General features: G+C 38.0%; 1 protein-coding gene across 7 annotated transcripts in view; it reads right to left on the reverse strand.

The window, feature by feature from the left end:
* The window catches only part of FNDC3A (fibronectin type III domain containing 3A), a 110,889-nt gene that overhangs the window by 40,062 nt on the left and 48,139 nt on the right, over positions 1–22,688 (reverse strand). For 5 of the 7 annotated variants that reach the window (XM_038134304.1, XM_038134217.1, XM_038134675.1 and 2 more), the window contains 3 exons: positions 8,879–8,955; positions 3,837–4,074; positions 928–1,200 (listed from right to left, as the gene is read on the reverse strand). In XM_038134304.1, coding sequence (XP_037990232.1) covers positions 928–1,200; positions 3,837–4,074; positions 8,879–8,955 — 588 coding nt within the window. Of the gene's footprint in view, positions 1–927; positions 1,201–3,836; positions 4,075–4,709; positions 4,934–8,878; positions 8,956–13,564; positions 13,633–22,688 lie in introns of those variants that run through there. The other 2 variants (XM_038134577.1, XM_038134754.1) reach the window with 2 other exon arrangements.

A 22,688-nucleotide genomic window follows, 5' to 3' on the forward strand; every position in this document is an offset into this window, starting at 1 on the left:
AGATGTACTTTCTTCACAATTCTTTTGGTTTACAGTAATCTAACATACATCACTACAAAATTATTATCTCAAAGTAAACTTCAAAGAATTGAGAAAAATCATGGTTTATTTCCCTCAGCATCACCAATTACAGTTTCATATTCTGAGAACACTGCTCCTGGCTGATGACAAGTCTGTGACGTTATGTTCACAATCTGAAGGACTATGGCAGAGATCTCAAAGTTGCACAGTGACACTTCATTAGACATGACAATGACTGTATGACTGAGTGAATTCAGTCCATCTAGGAGATCACAAGCTTTCCAGTGAAATAAAGATATTAATAATAAGCACACTCCCTATGGTAGTGTCTTAGAAAACATGAACTCACAGGGACTAATGTGAGGACCAGCCTTTTTCTACAAGGGTCTTTCAACAGCGAGTGGTTGGGGATAGATCAATTTTATGTAACAGCAGTATCTCTTTTTACAGAATATTCTTTATCAAGTTGGATGCATATTTTCTGATTCAGACACTTGATTCCTTCCATGTTTTCTACAGTATTAAGCAGGCCATCAATATTCAGTGATTCCTTAAAATGCAAGCACTCCAAACAAAGCAGGGATTTTTCTTTAAACAGTGTCATGAAGTGTGACTCATAATATTTCCTGAAATTTACATGGAGACTTTTGTACCAGTAGTTTTTGTTTTCTTAGCCTCACATTCCCATGTCATGAGCAGGTTGATTACCCTTAACTCCACTCTATATAAGTCAGGGCACTTAGAGGCTGCTACTAAATTCCGAGACTGTCAAAGTGTGGTGTTCTATTTACAAATGTTATGTTCAGCCACTATAATAATAACACATGATTATGCGTCCAGTCCAGACACTGGACTTGCATCATATATTAATATGTGTGTATATGCAGTATTTTTGATAACACCTACCTTCTGCTTCTGTGTCTGTCTGAGAATTGCTTTTTCCTTTACCCAAAGACTTGCATTTGGTAGAACCTGTGCTTATTCCAGCTGCATCCTGTCCTTTTGTAAGTCCATTAGGTTCACTTGTAGGAGAAGGACATTTCTGAGGAGATGACGGAGGACTGTTTAACTTATCCTTCTGAGTTCCATGTCGATCTTTTAACTTTTTTTGTAACCTTTCATATGTTTTACTAGACCTTTCATCTCTAAAGTTGGATCTTCCATGAGCAGGCAGAGTATCTAAATGAAGGAAAGAAAAACAAAACATTAAGAACCAAATCTAATTTTAAAATCTACCTAAAAATGCTATGTAAGTTAAATGTGCACCAGTACATTTAATTTTACACATTAACACAATGTTAATGTGTAAAATTATATCTCTACTCCTATTTGAAAACTGAAGTGTCCAGCAGGTAAATTGATACACATTAAATGGACTTCAACAATATTAGGGAAGAGAGTGTAATCTTTCCCTCCCCCATTATTTTCTCCACTTAAAAATTATTCTTGAAATGTTTCTATAATCTTACTTGAGCTGTAAGGTACAAGATGAAGTCTATACAGAAAAAATGTGCTACTTTACTACACTGAAGGAGGTTTGATCTAATTTTGAATTAAAAAATACATTAAGTTTTGGAATGCAGCTAGAGCTCTAATACTTTAATGATGCTTCAGCAGAAATCAACAGGGAAAACACCCATAGAAGTACAGAAACATAGAACCTGTGTTCTATGGGGCAGTGGAAAAACACCAACACACTGAAGACAGCTTGGCCAGGCCTTGTAAGCGCACTATACCTGTACACAGTAACCCCAGGCAGTGCTGCAGTAGCACCAAAGTCTCATCTGTAAGTCAGAACTGGCTTTAAAAAAAAAGTCAGTATCAGACTACTGACAGCATTAAACTGTGAACTGGTGAACTCCTCTGTCCAGCTCTAGCATTTGTATTCATTTCAGCTTTATACTTAAAAACACTTTACTGACTCAAGACTTTATACACCAAGTCTTTCCTCAGTATAACCCTGCCTATGATAAATGCTGAAAGCATTAAAAAAAATACGTAATTCAAAATCACCACAGAATTTGCTCATTTTCAGGTAAGTTGGATAAGTCAGTCTGAAGAATACATTATTTGTTATTCCTTAAGAGATAAGAAGTACTGAAAATAACATCAAATAAGAACTTCCTTGAAAGGATAAAAAGAAAAAAAATTAGAGAACTTCTCAATTTCTGTTGTTTTTTGAAGTCCACTTAATTCACAGAAAGTTTGACAGAGGACTTCTAGATAAGCTGTGTCTATTTAGAAATTTTATTTTTCACTACCTTTAGAGAGTTTAGAGAGTTCAGTGCTCGTGTCAGGGAACTACTGTGCTCTATGAGCATCTGGTTGTTTTCCGTGGGTGGTTTGGTTTTTTTTTTTTTTTTTTTTGTTTTCTTAATTTAGTTTTTTGTTTGTGGGTTTGTTTTGGGTTTTTTGTTTGTTTTGTTTTGGGTTTTTGTGTTTGTTTTTTGTTTTTTTCCCCTTAGATTTACACTCCTGAAATAGGAGCCTAACTGTGGGTTTTGACTTTTGAAAGCTACAGCCAGAGATCCAGAATTAAATATGAAATCTGTAGAAAATAAATAACAAATTACAGTATTAATACTTAACTTTCCTAAACTCAAAGGCATTTTACATATACATTGAAAATAAAGCAAACAAAGAATCCCACTTTATAATTTTTTTTACATTAGCAGTTTAGCAAATTATCACTGAATTCATATTTAAAGTGATATAACCTGGCAGCAGAAATCTAAAAAAATATTATTCCATTAAGAAGCACCATTTTATGTGTTTAATTATCATACCCCAATTTCTTAATTTAGCAAACTAAAAGCAAACAACTGCCATCTACAAGAAATCAGGAAATTAATAAAACTACAAATAAGCACCCAAAGACCATCTAGTAATGTACCACTATAGAAGTAGTGCAAGAAGAAATAAAGTACAACCTAAGAATACAGAAACACTACAAATTCCAGGAAGATCAAGACATTGGTATATTCTTATCTGACCACTTTGCTCATCGTAACTATTTAAGCTCAGCAAATTGATGAGGGCCATTTTTAGGCTATTTTAGTAGTATCATATAATGCTGAAAAGTTGTGTGTAACCTCTCTCCTCATAGCTTCTAGCTTTCTCTAAAAACAGAGAACTGCTAGAACTGCTCTCAAAGTCTTTCAAGTGTCAGCACCTGCCTTATCTAAAGAAAAGCAAGTCTACCAGAAATGTAAATATTAATTTAACAAACCAGCCCCTTAGTTAGAACACAAATACACTTTGCCTCCAAACCACAGTAAAGGCAGAGATCAACAGCACTACCAAAGATGGCTTTAACCACTTTATTAAATTTAGGTTAGTGGGACCTCATTACTCCAACTGGACTTCAAAGGCACATTCAATTAAATGCATATAGTTTTATGAAAAATGGACCATTTTTTTCCTTAATACTAAGAACTCCTATTTCATGCTTCAAACAGGATGTTTGCAAGACATGCGATCTCAGAACAGTGCTCAGGCATGGATTAAAATGCTGAATCACTATAAACACTTTCTGCATCGCTTTCCTGGGAAAATCTGTAACTTATACATGTTAGAAGTAATCTGTAAGTTTAGTGGATCACTGAACAGACAACCAAATAAATTAAAAGAACTTCTGGAATAATAAGCTTCAGCCAAATCAAGGCTGGTATCCACATAAATTTTTGTTGCGTATGACTCCCATTGAAGCTGTAAATCTTGCTTGACAAAGCCCACACAACAACGTAACAGATGCTGGAAATGAGCAGAACATTATTCTCTTTGACAAAACTTGCAATATTTGATGAGCTACTTACCCACATCCCCATAGACTTGTGAAGTGTGATACTGTGGAATGTACTGCGTTGCCATGTCACCGGCTCCAGTCACAGGTGAGTATATGTGACGGGGTGGAGGGGGTATCATGGCTGGAAGAGGAAGGAAGCCGGGCAGTGGGGGATGTGGAGGCCTGTGTATCACTGTGTGACCACCAGGATGAAATTCTGGAGCCTGGGGAACCACCACAACCCTTCGAACACCGTTATCCTCAATAACCTGTACAGTGAGAGACACCATGCACCAAAAGAGAAATAACAGTCTGAAAAATATGCTTCTATAGATCCTTAAACAAAATCAGGAATAGTAAACCTTTGAAATTTGATGAAAATAAAACAGGAAATAGCAAGGGGAAAAAAAGGGACATTAAAGAGCTATCTATGTTAAGTGTATTAGCTGCAGCAATGGCATTAATTTCTCAATGTGGTGGGGAAGAAAACTTAAAAAAAAATCTGACTGTACAAGTATCTAACAAACAACCTAGTATACTTATGGCACAAGCCAAGCTTCTCCTACAGATCCTGTTTCCATCCTCACTCACTCACACCGCTGTAGGATTTGTTCTACAGCTTAACAACTAGATTGCCCCCTAGAAATGAACTGGTGAACTGACAAATCTCTCTGCATCAAAAGCGAGAGAAAAGCTATGAAGTGTCTGGTTTTTGCTCTGCCCCCAACTCAGCCCACCAACACTAACCCAGGAGACACCAGCCATAGTGGCCCTGTAGCAACCACCATCTGCATCAAGCTGTTAGCAAACAAACTACCAGGATGGTAGTCAGCCCTCTCAAAACTCCTTCACAAATCAAGCTGTTCTAAAATTTTTTGTCCTTCTCCTCCCCATATCCGTCTACCTGTAAAGAGGTCTTGAATCCTGAAGGAAGTCAGTCACATGCTACTCAGAAAACAGGGGCTTTTGTGGCGGCCACTGGCAGACTGTAGTGCAAAGGATTGTGAAAAATTGGCAAATGGGAGATGTGACAGCAGCTTTTGTGTGAGGTACCCAAGTGTGGCCCTTAGCAATGCTGGCAAAAATTCCAAGCAATGGCAGTAGCATATGCAATCCCATGGTGAGAATCTGTAAGACACAGAGGTGAGGTGTGCTGAGCATGGTACCTGTAGCACTTCTGGGCTGTGCAGCACGTGGGGCTCTGGTGGAGAGCAGGCACAAGGGTACAAACTGTACCAAGTACTGAAGCAGAAAATGTTCAGTAAATGAGGGTGCGTCATCTACTAGACCAGGAACAAGGGTCTGCCCCTGAAGCACCTCACATCATTAATTACCCTCTCTAAATGTTTGTAAATTCACATAAATACGTGACTGTTGGTGACACCTAGAGATGACCTTGGCAAATTTTGACATGTGTGCATCATGATGTCAGTAACTTTAGTGTATGGGATGCCAAGGAATAAACTGTTCTTCATTTCCTAGTAATATAAATTTATTTAAATATTATTTTAAAAATGTATTCTGTTGTAGAATAAAATCACAGCAGAATAAATCATTGCAGAAACTGCAATAGAAGGTTTTAGATGGAACATTTATCCAGAGGAGGGGGATAGAATGGAGTATCATAACTACATGGGGGAAGAATGGAGTATCATGACTACATTCAACAGCAGGGGACAAAGCAACCTTATGACATAAGTTTTCACTGACATTTGAAATGAGATGGGGACATGTACACATACACCAATAAACATCCTGGTGCAACAGGAACAGATCAATAGATCAAAACACTTAGTTTGATCTTTGAAAGCCAAGCTGCTTTCAGCTCCACTGTTTAAGGTTAATGGAATCATGCTTGGCTAGATTTAGCCCTGTACCCTAGAGTGAATGCTTCCATCAAGTCCGTGACAGAAAGCTGCTTGGAGGATCATTGGTTTTACCATGTCCCCATTAGGGGTTGATGTGCATCTGGTACCTCTGGAACAGAGCTTCTGATTTTGTTTTCTCTGCCAGCAATCTAATTTGTACAGTCCCAAATTATTCTGCTAGCTGAACCAATGCAAGGTAAGTGAGATTGGTACAGGAAATTGTTTCAAAACTTCACCACTGTGCTGAGAGAAACGGTGCTATAAATAGAACTGCATTCTTCTGGTACTGTAGGATATGCATATGCAACAACATTCAGAAGACACAGAAGTGTGTACACAACAGAGCTGACCCCATTTAATAGACAGTTGGAAATTAATCTTACCTAAGTGAACACAGCTTTAAAAAACATGCGTATCATATGACTTTAAGAAATGGGTTGTTTTCAGCACACAGAAATTGCTCCTTCTTGGGAAAGAGTAATTAAAGACAATACAATTCAAATCTGTGTAACCATAGCTGTGTGGTATTCTAAAGGCAGAATATATTAGCAGTAAATACAACTAGAACTTCTCCTGTCCAATGAAATTCTCTAAACACTGAAATGTAGTTTTAATTATTTAAGTCCCTTTTGGTTACAAAACCCCCAAAATACTGCAACTTATGATTTTATGAGTAGACTCAGATTATGTAGGAAGCAGCTCCCATTAAAAAGCAAACAAGCTGCTTAGTTTACAACTTGTTTCCTCGAGCCTGCTAATAGCTTAAGTAACTTAGAAACAGTCACCCAATCCATAACAGCAGGGACCTTATGTTTAACAAGCCTGTAGCTGTGCTTCCAGATCTAACATCTGCTCAATGGTAGGCCTCTAGCAGACAGCTACCCAGATAAAAATGCTTCAAAAAGCATCCAGAGCATCATGCTAAGTCTATAATTTTAAGTTTAAAAAGTAAACAAGCTCTCTATTATCCCAGTTCTGCTAGCAAAATGTGGTTCTGGCACAGGCCTGTTTGGTTGAGTGAACCAACCAAACATCACTGGAAAACTCACTGCACACAGTGAGCATAGATGGCTTAAGAGAGGATGAATAAAGATGTGCTTTCTTTCAGTTTTACAACTACAGTTCCAAAAGAAGAGGAAGGAAAAAGGAAATCAGCTGATGAATTGCTTTTTAGTTATGTGATATAAGAAAAGTAAATCTTTTATTCAGTGGTTATCCCCAACTTCTAACAGAGGACAGTACACTGTATCACTGCCAAACAGGAACTGAAGCAAGCAGAGGCATAATAGAACTCAATGAAAATGGAGAGACAAAAGATGGTTGGTTATGTTGAAGTTCTTCCAGGCTGACAGCTTAGGACATTTAGCTGGTTTCTTATTCAACACAAAATATAGCTGCAGCTGCTGACCTTTAAAAATATCCTATACCTGAAGAAACCATGGAACTTTCCTAGGACTGCAGTAAGTCTGGGAAAACTCTTAGCTCTATAATGTTAGACTTTCCTGTTTTGCAAGACTGCTATCCAATCTTCTAGCGTGTAAGAGGAACTCCCATCATAAACCTCAAAGTCTGGTATGTTTTGTCAGTAGCAAACACTTCAGAAGGCTTATAAACTACAGGTTGTACTGGATCACGGCACTTCTACTCAAATGAAAAAAGCGGATGAGCTCACTCCACCTGCACTCTGAGCTGGATGGATGTGAGGCACCTTCAGCTCAAAGGTCAGAGTGATGAGCTAAAACAACACCTGCTTGGACTAACAAACTCCAGTGAAAGGCTAATGAATAGGCCTCAGCAAGGCCCAGCCCTTCGGCATCTTTGATTCAAATTGTCCTCAAAGGAAGGATAAACTAATTCAAAAAGTAGTTTTCAGATTGGCACGTTACACAACTTTTAAAATATGTACTTCATCAAATGAAAACAAATAAGAAATATAGTAAAATCAAATTTTCACTTAGCTCTAAACTTCTTTCAGTTCTTTAAAAATTAATTCTAATAGGCATCAGGACTTTTTACTAGGACCTGAAGATATATGGACTTCTAGTGATTATTTATAAGTAATTTTTCTTCTTGCTTGGGAACTCAACTACAAAGGATGCATAGAATCAACTTATCAGTCAACTTCCAAGAAATGAAAGATAAAATCAGAGTAGTAGTCTGCCTGCCCTAACAGCCTTTTCTTTTGCTAGAGGACAATTTTTTTAATGTTGTTTAAATAATTTGTCCAACATCTGCTGACACCATGGGCTTTTTTGTTGTACTTTATGCATTGTGGCCCCTTCTCAGGGTGCACCACTGGATGCATACTAAGTCAGAGGTAGACTGGTCATGACAACAGAATGTCTTGAGAGAGACTTACATCATGGGCAGTGGCATTCAACTGCTCTAACCTCCAGATCTGACCTACTAAGCCCTAGACTTGTTCTACAGGCAATGGAAAGAAAGAGGCACCATCTAAAAGGCCACACATCTCATTATAACTCACATGTCAGAAATAGCCAAGAGAAATCATCCTTTTAATCTACTTTAGAGGATGTCCAGGTTATCTAGCTCACATTTAATTTCCAGGCATCTAAATTAGGAATCACACAGCAGCGAAAAAATGAGAGCCCCATTTTAAGATAAGTGGTGGAAACATTATATGATAACCTAGTCCCTGTGGACAACTGACATTTTTTCCATGTTGTTTGCTGTACGTTTTCAACTGACCTGTTTTTCTCCTTATCTACAGGGAAATTCCCAGACATGAACTATGTAAATGTATAAATTATGTATTTTATATATATATATATATATATATATATATATATATATATATATATATATATATATATATATATATATATATTGTTGCCAAGAGAAAATATCCACTAACACAGGACTCAGTAGAGATCCTGCAAAGCAGATATTTGGGTCATGATTGCATTTTATATTCAGAAGGCATCTAGTACATTAGGGTTCTGAACTCAGCAAGGAACTCTGCTTGCTACTGTCATGTACATAGTTAATATATAACTGAACAGGCACAGACACAGCATGAGAAGTCTTCCATCTCAGAAATACTGGGAGACATCTCCTCTTATCTCCTTGCTTGATCACAGTGACTGAAATCTAACAAATTATTTTACTGAATTAGCAATTATAGTTCCAGTTCCAAAAATGTGCATGAAAATAAATAAATTAAGAAGCAAGTGAAGTGACATACCTGTGGGGCATATCCAGGAGGCACATAAATAGTAGGCACTGAACCATTTGGGGACATCATTGGAACCTGAGCAGGACCTAAGTGGGTTACAGAAATATTCAGTACAGCACCATTTAATAATTTGAGAAAGCTGAGAGAACATACTGAGCTGCAAAGTCTTTGTGAAAAATATACAAGATAACATGAATAAACAAAGGCAATGAACTGTACTGATAAAATTATAGCAAAGGGCACTCTTTGAAATCTAAAAAACAGTTGAACAAAACTATAAACAAACTAAAAAAAAAATCCCCAGCAGATATTTCTCCCATCTCTGTCAGTAAGCTCACAAAAGAGCTCATGTAAAAACTCAACAGATGACAAATCAAAAGAAATGCCCCAAGATGAAAAGACAATAGAAGAGACGATTAAACAGAAACAAACAAAAATATTTGAAACAAGCTGCTGAAACCAGATCATATTCAGTTAAGAGTTACAAAGATAATTACTTACAAAATGGCTGGTTTTTACTATAGTCTTATCAACTAAAGTAGTGTCAGTACCACAGCAGTGGAAGGTGGTAAGTGAGACATGAACTTAAGGTCCCAGGGAAAAGCCAGTGTATTACCAACTAGTAAGTCTGCTCCAGCTAATGGGAAAAGTCAGGACACCATGGTGATACTTGTACCACGCAAACCATAGAAAAAGGAGTTTACACATAATTAGATAAGTATGACACAATGGGAATGTGTGGTGGCATTTGTAGATTTTATTGCAGTATTGCATAGAAAATCAGATACTTTCAAAGAGCACTGGGATGCTGTCACATACCTGGATTTTCAAAAAGCTTTTGACAATGCCTCTCAAAGACTCTTAAAGAAGTAATGCTGCCTTTGGTTAAAAAGGGAAAAGGTCTTTCCATTAATAACTGATTGGAGAACAGGAAACTAAGAGAAGTAAATTATCAGCTTTTGAAGTTCTTTGAGTGACCAAGAAAGGAGTCCCACAGGCACCTAAAGAACCTGTTCTGCATATTAGACAAAGCTTCCAGAAAAGAAAATGAACAGCAAGGTGATAAATTGTTGCTAGGTTCTCAAGAGAGCTGTAAAGGATCTCACAGTACTCACTGATCAGATGACAAAAACCCAGAAGGAATAATGTTAGTAAGTGCAAAGTGATGCATCTGGAAAAACCAGAAGTGTTTCTTTACAGCGATAAGCCATAAATCAGATGTAAACAAACATACAATGCAGCTACTACATGGATTTCTAAAGAAGTACCAGCCAAGGGCTGTTTAGTGGTTTTCGCAGAAAGAAAGAGAACATTAAAAAATCATTACTGACGGAACAGGGAACAAGCAGAAAACATCATTATGCTATGGTATAAATTCACGCTGTACCTCAAATCCTTGAGCAATGTGTTTGACTCCACTTTTCAAAATGAACACACAGGACTAGAAAAGGACAAAAAACGTTTACAGTGGCTTTCCACCTTATATCAGGAAAGATTCAAGAGACCAGGAATTCAGGATTCTTCCACCAAAAGACAGTTAAAGGGCTGGCAGCAGAGAAACAGTAAAAGACGTATTTAAAAAAACCCTAAAAATGGAAAGATAGGTAATTTATAGTTTCTCATTTGCAAGAAGCAGAGATAGTAAATTAATTCACCAGGCACATTTTAAAGCATATATGAGAATTTTTTGTAAAATGCACAGCTAAATTGTGTAACTCCTTGCTTTAAGAACAGTGTAGAAACGAAAGATTAGGTTCAGTTTGGGAGAAGTAATCCATTAAGAGCTGTAAAAAATATAAGTACTACTTTTGTTGAATGAACAAGAAAGTTTCTTCTGTGTGCCTGCCCTACCCCTATGCTGTCCTCTTTAATATTAGATACTGGCCTCTACCAGAGTGAGCACATTGGTACAGGCTCAAGAGGGATGTCCTTATGTTCCTGGGTTTTAAATACACAGGGGAACAAACACTGAATTTTAATAATGAAAGAAATACTGAAACACAATATAATTTGAACAAGTTTTGTGACAAGACAAAATGTTGGAATTCAGACACTGTAGGTTGCATTCTGCAAATTTCCAATTCAGTCTGTTGAAGCTACCAAAAGTACCAATCCAACTTAGTGAAGTCTCAGTAATACTTCTGACTCCACCTTAACGTTTTTTAAAACTGTTAGGATCTGCAAATCGAAAGTACAAAGTAAATGCAAAGTACAGTAGGTAAGATTAGCACACCTCACTCTGATACATATGGACTTGACAGAAAAATAAAAGTACCTGTCTGAAAGCAAAGAGCAAGGAAAAGCAATGAAAAGCACTCCTTAGAAAAGCAGCATGCAATCCAACTTGATTGCATGTTTTATAGGAACTTCTTTAGAATAAGACACAGAAGTTTGCAAACAGTCTACCTAAAAAGAACCACAGCTTTATTATCAACAAAATGCTAACCCACAACAGGGGAAGGGGTGAAGAGACTTTTTAAGAACAAAGGCTTTAATGAATTATTCACTGAACTGTGCAACAGCAAAGAATATAAAGACTACAGTAAGCTATAAATTGAGAACTGAACATTCTTCCAGTGGTTTTGCTCATCTGAAACTCAAAAATGTTTCAGGAAAAGTTTCTCCTGAATATGAAGTGCTAAAAAGAAATTAAAGTGAAGCAAAAATCAGCAAGAGAAACTTAAAATAGTGCATTACCTTACTACAATAAATTCAAAAAGGTCAAAACTAATGGAAGCACATTTATTTTAAGATGCCATTTAAATAAATAATGGTTGAAATTCATACATAAGAAGGTGGATTTTATACAACTTGTATCTTGCATTGCTTACCTGCAGTTTTTCTATAATGAGTACAAAACACTGACACTTCCATTAAACTCATAATTTAAAACTATGTAATTTCCAAGTAAATGGAAAATTAAGACCACATTTACTTGAACTTCTTACAGAACACCATGTCCTTGGGGGATGACGAAACTCACATAGGCAAGCGGTTTCTTTGAGAACTGGTGATTATCTGTGTTTGGCTCTTTTGTTTTGTTTTTCTTTAAGCTTCTAAAGAATAGTGTTTAACAACCTTTTTAAGGTTTACTTATTTAGCACTTTAATCTCTCTAACAAACACAGAGCAGTTATCTCCCATCCAGTACAAAGGTTGATCCACAAAGCCATTTTCAGTATACCGTAATCTAGCAGTCACAAAAGTAAAGGCATAAACTGAGCGTATGAACCTGAAAAAGTATTGCAGTGTTAGAATAGAGTTAAATCAGTTGTTTCAAAATTTGCATCCCATCTTTTGCCCTTTAAAGTACCAGAATTAATGAAAACATATTTGAATATTCAAGAGCTTTAATTTACTTCTGATTAGATTTCCAAGTGGCTGTGAAATGAAATTTCTAGGCGGACATCCAAGAAAATGATAAGCATGGGACACAAACAGTCGGCAGACTTCACAGGTGTTTTGAAAGAACATTGTGTTTTACAGCAAGATTACTGATTTCTTGATAGGAAGCATATTACAACCTGCAAAATTTTATCTGAAGATAAAATTATAACATGCTATAAAAACATGTATTTTTTTTCTTCGCTAATGTGAAGCTCTCAGCTCTCTTGTGGTGTAATACACTATAAGAGGAACTTTCATGGTTTTAGGTATTGGCTGGACTGCTGCATGACAAAACCAGTGTGTTTTATCATGAGGTCAGAGTTATAAAGTATCAGCAAACAACATCATCAGGAGCTCATGTTAAGGAAACATCTAATTTTCCATTGCATATAAACAGAACTGATTCAATCCAAATCACTGTATGATGAATGCTGATGACTTCATTGTTGGTAAGGGGAGGTCTCAAATCTTTGATACATTTTCAGGTATACAAGTTCTCTTACACAGTAAGTAGAAAGGAAACATTGTGGGAGTGGAAACAAGCACATAACTGGTTTGCTTTATTACTGAAAAATGTCTCATCAAACTCACTAAGGGTTGATTTAATGGAACTGAACCCAAGACACAGATGTTTCACCACACTCTCAATTTATTATTGTCCTAAAATCCCACCGAGGAGGAATACCTCCTTCCCCAAGCAATAGCTGATGAACTTCTTCAACGTGTCTATTTGAGCAGACTATAAAAACCTCATGCTCATTAAAGCCACCATAAACATGCAGCAAAATTGCCAGCACTGCATCATCGCTAGGATCGTGACAAGCTGATCTAAACATAGTAACACCTGAAAACCTGAGGATACCACCACCGCTCGCCTAGCCCATACACCATTTCTTTTTATTTCAACCGTGAAGCATCGCTCCATTTTAAGCGGCTCATAAAGCCCAGGCAAAGGTGCACACACCGGATTCCCAGCGCCGAGCAGGGAATGCTCTTCCGGGGCATTCAGCGCCCGGCCCTGCGCTTCAGCACCCGGGCTCCCACGGCCTCCCAGAGCCGGGCGTCCTGCTCCCCTCACGGCTCCGGGGCCACCGCGGCCCCTGGGGCCACAGCCACCCTCCCTGCGAGCGCGCACCCCCGCCAGAGGGGCCTGGCAGCGCTCCGACTCCTGCCCCACAGATTTTTATATTTTTTTCCTGGCCACTGCAGCTCTCCCCCATCCGCCACTGCCGCACAACCGCGGAGGCCGCCGGCCCGCAGGTGTCGTGTTTCACCGCGGCGGCCGAACCGGGCAGGCGGGAGTCCTTACCGCTCATTTCGGGCCGGGCCGGGCCGGGCGGGCGGCTGCTCCCGGCGCGCCGCGGCAGCGGGGCGGGGCGGGGCGGGGCGGGGCGGGGAGGCTCCCTCAGGTGCGCGGCCGGGCCCGCTCCGCTCCGCTCCGCCCCGCGGCCTCTCCGCGCCCTGCGCCCCGCCCTGCCCGCGCCGCCGCTTCAAGGGCCAGCGCCCCCGCGGAGAGCCGCGTCCGCTGCCAGCCCTCGGGGCTCCCCGCTCCGCTCTGTACTGTAATCTACCGACTGTCACTGCCTGGCGTGATCCGAGTCATTTAGTTGAAAGCTTTTACGTTAATTACCATAATTAAGTGCTAAAGAATTGCTTAGGCCCAGTCCTTCCAGAGGATTTTCCTTGAGCTGACCTGCTAATCAGTTTACGCTTAAGAAAGGGGGTGCACAAACAGATCTGCTTGCAAACAAACACTTTCCGGCCCAGTGTTCGGAGAGCTGCAATGACTTTGATAGTAATCTATGTGGATACTGCGGCTCATGAACACTGCTATACTTAGCATTAGTCTAATGTGAACGGTGATGAATCACTGCTATCCCCAGGAGGAAATAGCATTCAGGATTTACTGCAGCACATTAGGTTAACTATGGCTCTATAACCGAACACCCACACTTTGACATCACACAGGCAATGATATGCATCACTGACGCAAGCACTGACAGGATCAAACACAAAGGCCACAGCAGCAGAAACAATAGAGCGCCAGCTGACGTAGCAGCACACCCCTCTAACACTGATGGGCTGCAGTAAATCAATAGTCCCAGATGCCACAAACACTTGCACCACTCTGTCTTTTACATAAGGACTCAGACTTCAAAGTTTTATTTTGGGTTCCCAACAGCTACAACTAATTAAAAAATCCAGCAATAACAACCACCACCAACTGGTCTACATTTGTCTTGTAAGCCATGCTTGGAAAATACTTCCAAATGAATACTTTAAGTTAACCTCAACATCTTTACACATACGAGGTGCAACACAATAAAAGCAAGTAATAACAAAACAAGAAAGCAAGTACAGAACTTACGGTTTGGCCTAAGCTGGAGAAGAAGCACAAGAAGGAACTGGGATCACTGCAAGGACACAGGTGATCAGAAGACTTCAGCTGGCAGTGCTCTCAATTTAAGGTATCCCTTATGCTCTAAATTCATCCTGACAAAACAATCCCTTCCCTTCCCCCATCCATCTGTCTACTTTTGCCATCAAGGCTGGGGAACAGCAGCTGACAAAGCCTCAACATCAATTGAAATGTATTAACTGACCAGGAAACAAAAAAAAGGAAACCTATCAGTAGACAGCAGGCTGGCAAACAAAAGGAAAAACGGAAGGTAAAACATTATCATAGTTCCTTTCAAAAGTCGGGGTAGCATCAGTTTCTTTTACAGAGACTTTGGAATAATGGATAAAAGAGCAGAAAGCTATGAAGCCTAACTAGAGTATTTCTAAAGATTACATCCTAATGAGATCCTGATCTTTCCCATGAAACTACACATACATATTCACAAGAAAATCCCTTCTCCGGCAAAGTGCAGAGATGACAGGTTCCTATAGCACTTTATCACTAATGCAGCTATCAGTTTTCTTTTATAATGGCCTGATATACTTTCAAAGGAAAAAGGTGACAATGGTTTCTATGTTCAAATGTTAAAAGTACTTTTATTTCACCTGTTTCTAAACAATGACCATGATGCAATTTTGTAATTAGCAAAAGACTGCAAGTCCATGCCTTTGAATAGCACAACTTCATAAGACAAAGTTACACTTGGGAATTTGCAGAAGAATGATTGTAGTTGTTTGAGATACTACAATAATAAGACTTTTAATACCTACTTTCTGAAGCAACTGTGTGCCACAGTGACGAATTCTACTTCACTAAAAAAAGGTAACATTGATTCAAAGATGTTAATGTGGAAATACAACACACACTTTGTACTGTGCAGCCCAGGCTGTTAAATTACTCTGTTTATTTTGCCAGCTTAGAGCAATGATTTAGTAACTATATGGAAGAGTTACGTCAAAAAATTGTTCACTCCCTCACAGAGTTCCAATTTAAATATTGGAGGAACCATAAATAGCTGCATTTGAGGGAGGCAAATGTGATATACCATACAGAGAGGCTTTGATAAAAATGTTATTATTCTTAGCAGGAAAAATAATCTGCACTCATTCTAATCTAACTGCACTGCATATAGCTTAGCTTTTTCTTCAAGGAGAGCCTAATTTCCTTGCACTGATGCTGAGCAGTACAGATCTCCAACTCCAAATACTAAAATTTAGTATTTGTGCATGCTGCTTAATCATGTTGCACTTGATGCACAATATTCAGAATAATCTACAATTTAATAATCTAACAGTTGTTACCACTAGAATTGGTGTTTTCCTAATCAGGTGGGTTTGGTTTTTTTCCCCCAAATAGCACTGCAGACCAGGAAGTTAAAAAGTTAAGCACTGCTACTGACAGCTGCTTGTGGTTAAGAGTGAAAAGCACAAGTGAGCCTTCTACAAAAGACTGTGTTGATCCAGAGAACACAGATCTTGGAAGGAACAAGCATTAACTTTCTTGGAAGGAACAAGCATTAACTTCAACTTCCTCCCCCTGCCTGCCTGATTGTGCTAAGAATAGTATTACATAGTATGTAAAAGCCTTTTCATCATCCTGGTATTCAACTTTTTACACTAATGAGGTCTTTTATTTACTTACCTGGCTACATTGGCTTGAAACTAGAATGCAGAATTATCTGGCACATTTTGCTGTCTCAGCTGGCACCCAAAGAAGTCTCCTTTCCTATGTGCAAATTTCTTAACATTACTCCTTCCCAAATTATTGTGCGCACACACACACACACATATCTATGTGTGTGTGTGTATATATATATATATATATATATATATATATACACATATATACACATAAAATTACTTGAATATGACTTACTGAATATTACTTATACAAATCTAATGTATTGATTAAGAAAATCAACAGCAGTCATATAAATGCTGGAACAATTTTACCAGATTCTAAGGTAAGGTATTTTAAAATTATGGACAAGAAAGAGTCCATGGATATAAAACAAAAAAAGAATCATCTAATTATGCAAACTGGGATTAATACATCATGTACAGTGTGAGAAAACACAGCAAAAAGTCATATCAGAAAAGGCTGTCAAGAAGAAATTCAGTGCCCAACTCAAATTTTTATTTCTATCCAAGGCAGACATCTCTAAAGACATACTACTCTGAGCCTCTGGAATCTACTAATAACAAGTAGATTGTTTGCCAGATTTCCTTTTGGGTTGTCTAGGTTTCAATCTAATTATATAAATGAATACAATGCAGATTCATATTGCCCATTTAAAATAAAACCACAGCAGAACAATAATAATAATAATAATAATAATAATAATAATAATAATAATAATAATAATAATAATAATAATAATAATAATAATAATAATAATTATTATTATTATTATTAACAGCTGAAATCCTCCTAATATGTAAAATAAATACAATATAGAACTTTCTTTAAAGAGACCAGTTTGGGAGTTTTGATTTAAACTAGAAAATATGAAACTAAGTAAGTAAGTTATAATGAAACTAAGTTAGATGTGGAGTATTTCAGCTTTCCAGAAATCCCATAATCCTGGATTCTACATGATTTAGCAGAAGAGGAAAAAATAGGAAAAATAGGTAAATCTACATGATTTAGCAGAAGAGGGAAAAAGATATTGGCTCCACCACTAGAGTTCAAGGGTGCAAAACCAGGGCTAAATCTTTTTCTAAGTGTAAGGTAAAAAGTTAATGTCAACTGCTGATTTTCAAAAACCCTCCCACCCAACAGCAGTCTCACTGAAATTTCACTCTCAGATGTGGTTCTTTAATTAGGTGAGCCTGCTGTTCTGATCAGATAAAAAGATTATTTGTAATAATACTATGCAATTGAAAGAGTTTGGTCCTACAGGCCTACCTCTTTCACACTGACTGCATACAAATATTTTTATGTCTCCATATGAGGTGCTCACTTGAGTCCACCAACAAAGTTTCTGGCAACACTGCAGTTCCACAAATGTTCAGATGTAGATTTCTTAACCATGAAATAGATTTTGAAGTAACACTTCATTACTCAGTTTTGTTTCAAATCATGAATAGAGAAAACAATCCATGAAGCTGACAATTCAAAAGATGACATTTGTGATGAGAAATCATTCTGCCATGCCACAAACTGTAGGGAACAAGACTCAGGCAAATTATACAGAATCATATGGCAAAAGAGAGACTTAAGACCAAATTGAAAACATCTGCTGTCATACACCTTATACTTTGCTGCATCTAAAGCAAACACTTGGCTTCAGCAGCCTGATTCACTGGCTGCCTCCAGAGGACAAATCTCTGCTTCTGCACATTCACCACAGCTTGCTCTTCTTTAGGAGAGTGCTACGAACAGCAAACAAAGAAATAACCTGGGTCACTTCTGCTGGAGATGGATCACTAGAAACTGGAACAGAACACGCTTAACTCGTTTAATCCAAGAACTTCTAAGTGGAAAATTCAGAGCCAGCCTTTAAACAGGCAGTAGAACCCAGGACTTCACTTGTATCATAGAGGAATCCCCATTACATCAGCAGAAAAAGGCAGCTTGCTTTCCCATATATTTTCACTCTAGAATCTTTTTTTTTGAGGTGAAGATGCCCACCTCCACTTAAAAAGACAACAAAAGAAAAGGCCAACTCCGAATTTCCCAGAACCTCATGGGTAAGGGACACTGCTGGACACGGGGAGCTACAGGTTTAGATTCTGTGGTACTTGCAGAGCTCAGATTTTTTTTTTTTTTGGTTGTGGGCAAGTGCTTTTAACAATTTCCTACTGATGATACTGTTTGCATTTCAGAATAAACTTAATGCAGCCCAAGTAGACAAGCAGCCTTTCTTTCTGGAGAGACAGAAAGACATCATTTATATACTGTTTCTGTACTGTCTCTGCCTTTGATGTCTGTCTCCTGACTGTCCCTGCAGCCTCATGTTTTGTAGCATTAGAGGCATGTAGGGAATTCCACAGTCAAAACAGGAGAAGCAATGGATTCAGCATGCTTGCTAGGATTAAATCATTATTTAGTGAGTGACTTGGGCTGCATCTGAGACTTCTGCAGCTAAATCTAAGTCACAACTAAGGTGGAATTCAAACATCTTAAACATGAACCCTTGCAATCAAAATTCTTCCCATAGACATGTTTTTCTCTGTCTTTTCATTAGTAACAAGCCTATAAATGCAGATGCAATAGGGGATGCTCTGAAGACAGTGGAAATAAAAGTTTGACTGAAAAACCACTGATCTTGAACACTATTATCATTACAACTGACAACATGATAAATACTTTAAACATATAGATTTCTATAAACATATAGATTAAGATTTCTGGTTCTGCTAATGACTTAAGGTCCACATACCAGAATTTCCATGTCCAAAAAGCTTTGCAGAAATTTGATCCCAAATTAATTAACCCCAAACCAGGATACACATAAAAAAAGCTAAGTCTGACTGACACGATATTGTCAATCAGACTTAGCAACACAGAAAGGTGCCATGCTTGCTGCAAACTTCTGCAGCCTCTTCTGCAGTGAAATGCTTCTACTATTGCACAAATCCCTTAACACTATCAGCCAATTTGCACTGCAAACCTCACAATTTACTGCTCAAAGTGATGTGAAAGAGGCTTTCAGGGTCTGCAATCTAACTAATAAAGACTTTAAAATCTGTATGTTTTAAACTTGTCTTGGAATTTGAAGTTTAAAATTTGATCTTTTTGGTGTTTTATGTGACAGACTCCTTGGTTCTCCACAATGAACTATTTACAGATCACTTAAATGAGGCATTATTTTCTACAAATCTCAAGCAAGTTACCACATACGGGAAGTATGTAAGCTCAAATACTAAGAGCATCTATGGCAAAGGCTTCTCTTGATAAAAAGCTTTCAGCAATGTTAATAAACATGCATTACCAGAAAGAATGTATCTGGGAAAGCAGTAAGCTGGGACCAGAAACAAAGACAAGCCTATACCACTGCAGTGTTCTCTTCAAATTCAATTTGCTTTGTAACCAAATACGGTTTGGAAAGTAACAGACCCACTGCTTTGGCATCCAAAATGAACCTGGAGCCAGAAAGAACTGTGTAAGGAATCTACTTACCTGTGCCAAACAAGAGGCCAGGGATGAAACAACTAACTTGGCTCAGACATATAACGGTTGTCATTCCAAACCAGAAGAAAGGAAAAACGACACATGCATACAGTGGAGTTCCTTACCATACATTATGTATGGACCAATATATCCCTCCATGAAGGAACTGAGATAAGAAAACTGCTAAATAGCTGCAAAGTAAATGTGCCCTTTGTGCAGAAATCTTTTTATTGCTTCACTATTGTCTGGATGCAGGAGATGAAAATTTTCTGTTGTTGAACTATGAGGGCTCAAGGCCTTAAAAACACTTCATGAATCAAGTCTATTCACCTGCAATTGCAATTTCATTCCTCTCCCCCATTATCATACCATGAATGAATTCCATGTAGAAGCATGAAAGCCAATAGCAAAGCAGTTCTTTTATCCATATGTCTCTCTACTGGACTGCTCTTCTAGAGCACCACTCTCCTATGTAGCCAAGTTTCTTGTAATTATATAGAAGTATTTCACAGCCATTTGACAGACAACTGGACTCTAGACTAGCTCTGGCATTAATTTTTTTTTAATCCCTGTTGTTTTTTACCAAAGTCATTTTTAGCCAAGCAAATCAAGCTCTTCTACTTTCTTTTTATAATTTCTCCTGAATATCCTAACACTTCTTATTCACAACACCTGGAGTCAGCTTCATTTCATCTTTTGTAAACATGAGTTGTCAAATTACAGTTGATTTCTTAGCAGAATCCTGTAAACATCCCAAGCTATTCTACCAACAACTGTTCTGATGCATTTTATGATAACATTAAGCTTTACAGATACATTATACTGGAGATAGTATTTATCTTGTGAGTCAAACAGATAGCTTGCCTGCTTCTTCCTCCTCCTTATCAAGTTTCAAGTGAGATCCCCATCCATAATTTATTAATCTTATGCACAACCTTGCATTGTATATAACTGCATTTCACCCAGTTCACGTACCATTCAAACAACACTCCCTTGGACAAGTACTGCATGTTCTTGTTGATCTTTTACCACTTCTGGTAATACAGATCTCCTGCGCCATTAGAGTCGTCTGGATGATCAGCTTTGCTGAAATACCAAGTATTTCTAGAATGTCTTGTTAGCTGAAAGACACCCGAGTGCACTGATTACTGAGTGATTAAGGAGGAATATATTTACATCCTAGGCTGGCTGTGCATCATGCTTTAGCATTCAATCCTTTCCTATTTCATACACAATTTAGAACCTTTAACAAAAAAAAAAAAGGTTATACTGAGTCTACTGAAGTTCTTTGGAAATAGTGATCAAAAACATTCTGTGCTATGCTTTCAAGGGAACAGGCAGCATGCAGGTATCTGGCCTCAAGCCTCCATTACATATCTGCAATTTGTTACACCTGCATTTTCTAGTCCTGTCTGCTTCCCACTGGCCCTCATATCCACCAAAACTATATCCTAAACAGATGTAACCTTACCCAACATTAAGCCTCTTTTTCTCTGTGGAATGCTCCCAGGCACCTCAGACCTTTTTTCCAGCTCTCTGAAGCTGCACAGAAATGTTTACTGTACTAGCCCAGACCCAGAAGCACAGTGGCACCATACAAGAAGATGATCCAGCAACGTACATTTACGTGCTTCTGAAAAGAACTTCAAACCCAATACCCTTCTGTTTAACTACTGTCACCAACATGAGACTAGATTCTTTCCCATCAAAAATAATGGATCTGTTTTTCAGTTGAGAGGACAAGGCTCAGCAATGAAAAAAAAAAAAATGACAACACACTGAAATTCTATGAACATAATGCACAATTGGAAAGCTATTGTAGAGAAATCAGTGCTCTGTATGGCATTTGAAAGACCTGACAGAGGATGAACAAAGAAAGCTGTGTGGGCATAATAACAATCTACTATGTGTCATATCTTTGCTGGAAAGTGATGCTAGAAAACTTTGAAGTGTATATAGCTGCAATTAAAAGATAGGGTATTTCCAAGGTACGTTTTCCTCCTGTTCATGCAATTTTCCTTTTCATAAGCATTAAAAGGGTGTAGTAAGCATAAGACAGTATCTTTTACAAACATTTTATTGAAAATGCTATGTACATATCATGTCAGATTTACAACCTGTGTAGAAATGCACTAACACACATGGGCCACAAGTGAAAAAGTGATCAAACCATCAATAATCAATCTCAAAACCCTCATGCTTGACAGTGTTCTTGTATCCATTTGTAGTACAAATCAGGAAAATGAATGGAAGTTAGTCTCACACTAGCCAGTCCTCTGCACCTCTGGTCAATATTTGTTGATATTCACTCTTATTTTTCAGCTCTCTTAGCAGATGATTTTTAAAACTCATTCATGTTGGAAGAACTTTAACTGGTCCCAGTTGTTTAGACTGCCCTTGTAACTTACTAAATATTTTCACTCATTAAATGCATTGCATAGCCACCAGATGCTCCCCAAAACTGCACCACCAGCAGCATCAATCTATCTAATCGGAGATAGTCACTCTGCTTTTGACCCCAATTCAGAAAAAAATCTCTTTCAGAAAAAACACAGTTTAGCTTCTCAAATTCCCAAACTCACCTGGGGCTTTATTTAGGCACCCCAAGGATCTGTCTGCAAGCTTTATTTGTATGTGCTATCACTTGAAAAATGAGAGTAAAAGGTCAGGTAAGATTTCAGATTTAACTGAATTTTAAATCTAGGTCAGAGTCAAAGATCCTTTTTTTTTTTTTTGGTAGATACATCTAACAGAACCTGATCCAAAATCTTTGCCCGATTGCAAAACAAGAAACAAAATACAAAGTATATGGAAAGCATAACAAAAAGAATAAATGCATACTTAAGTATGTGTCATATAATTTTCCAAATCTGCCTGCTGCTTAAGAGCTTTACTGAGATGTCTCTTGGCTGCATAA

This window comes from Motacilla alba, chromosome 1 (assembly GCF_015832195.1).
Source record: "Motacilla alba alba isolate MOTALB_02 chromosome 1, Motacilla_alba_V1.0_pri, whole genome shotgun sequence".
In the NCBI taxonomy this organism is placed as follows: Eukaryota; Metazoa; Chordata; class Aves; order Passeriformes; family Motacillidae; genus Motacilla; species Motacilla alba.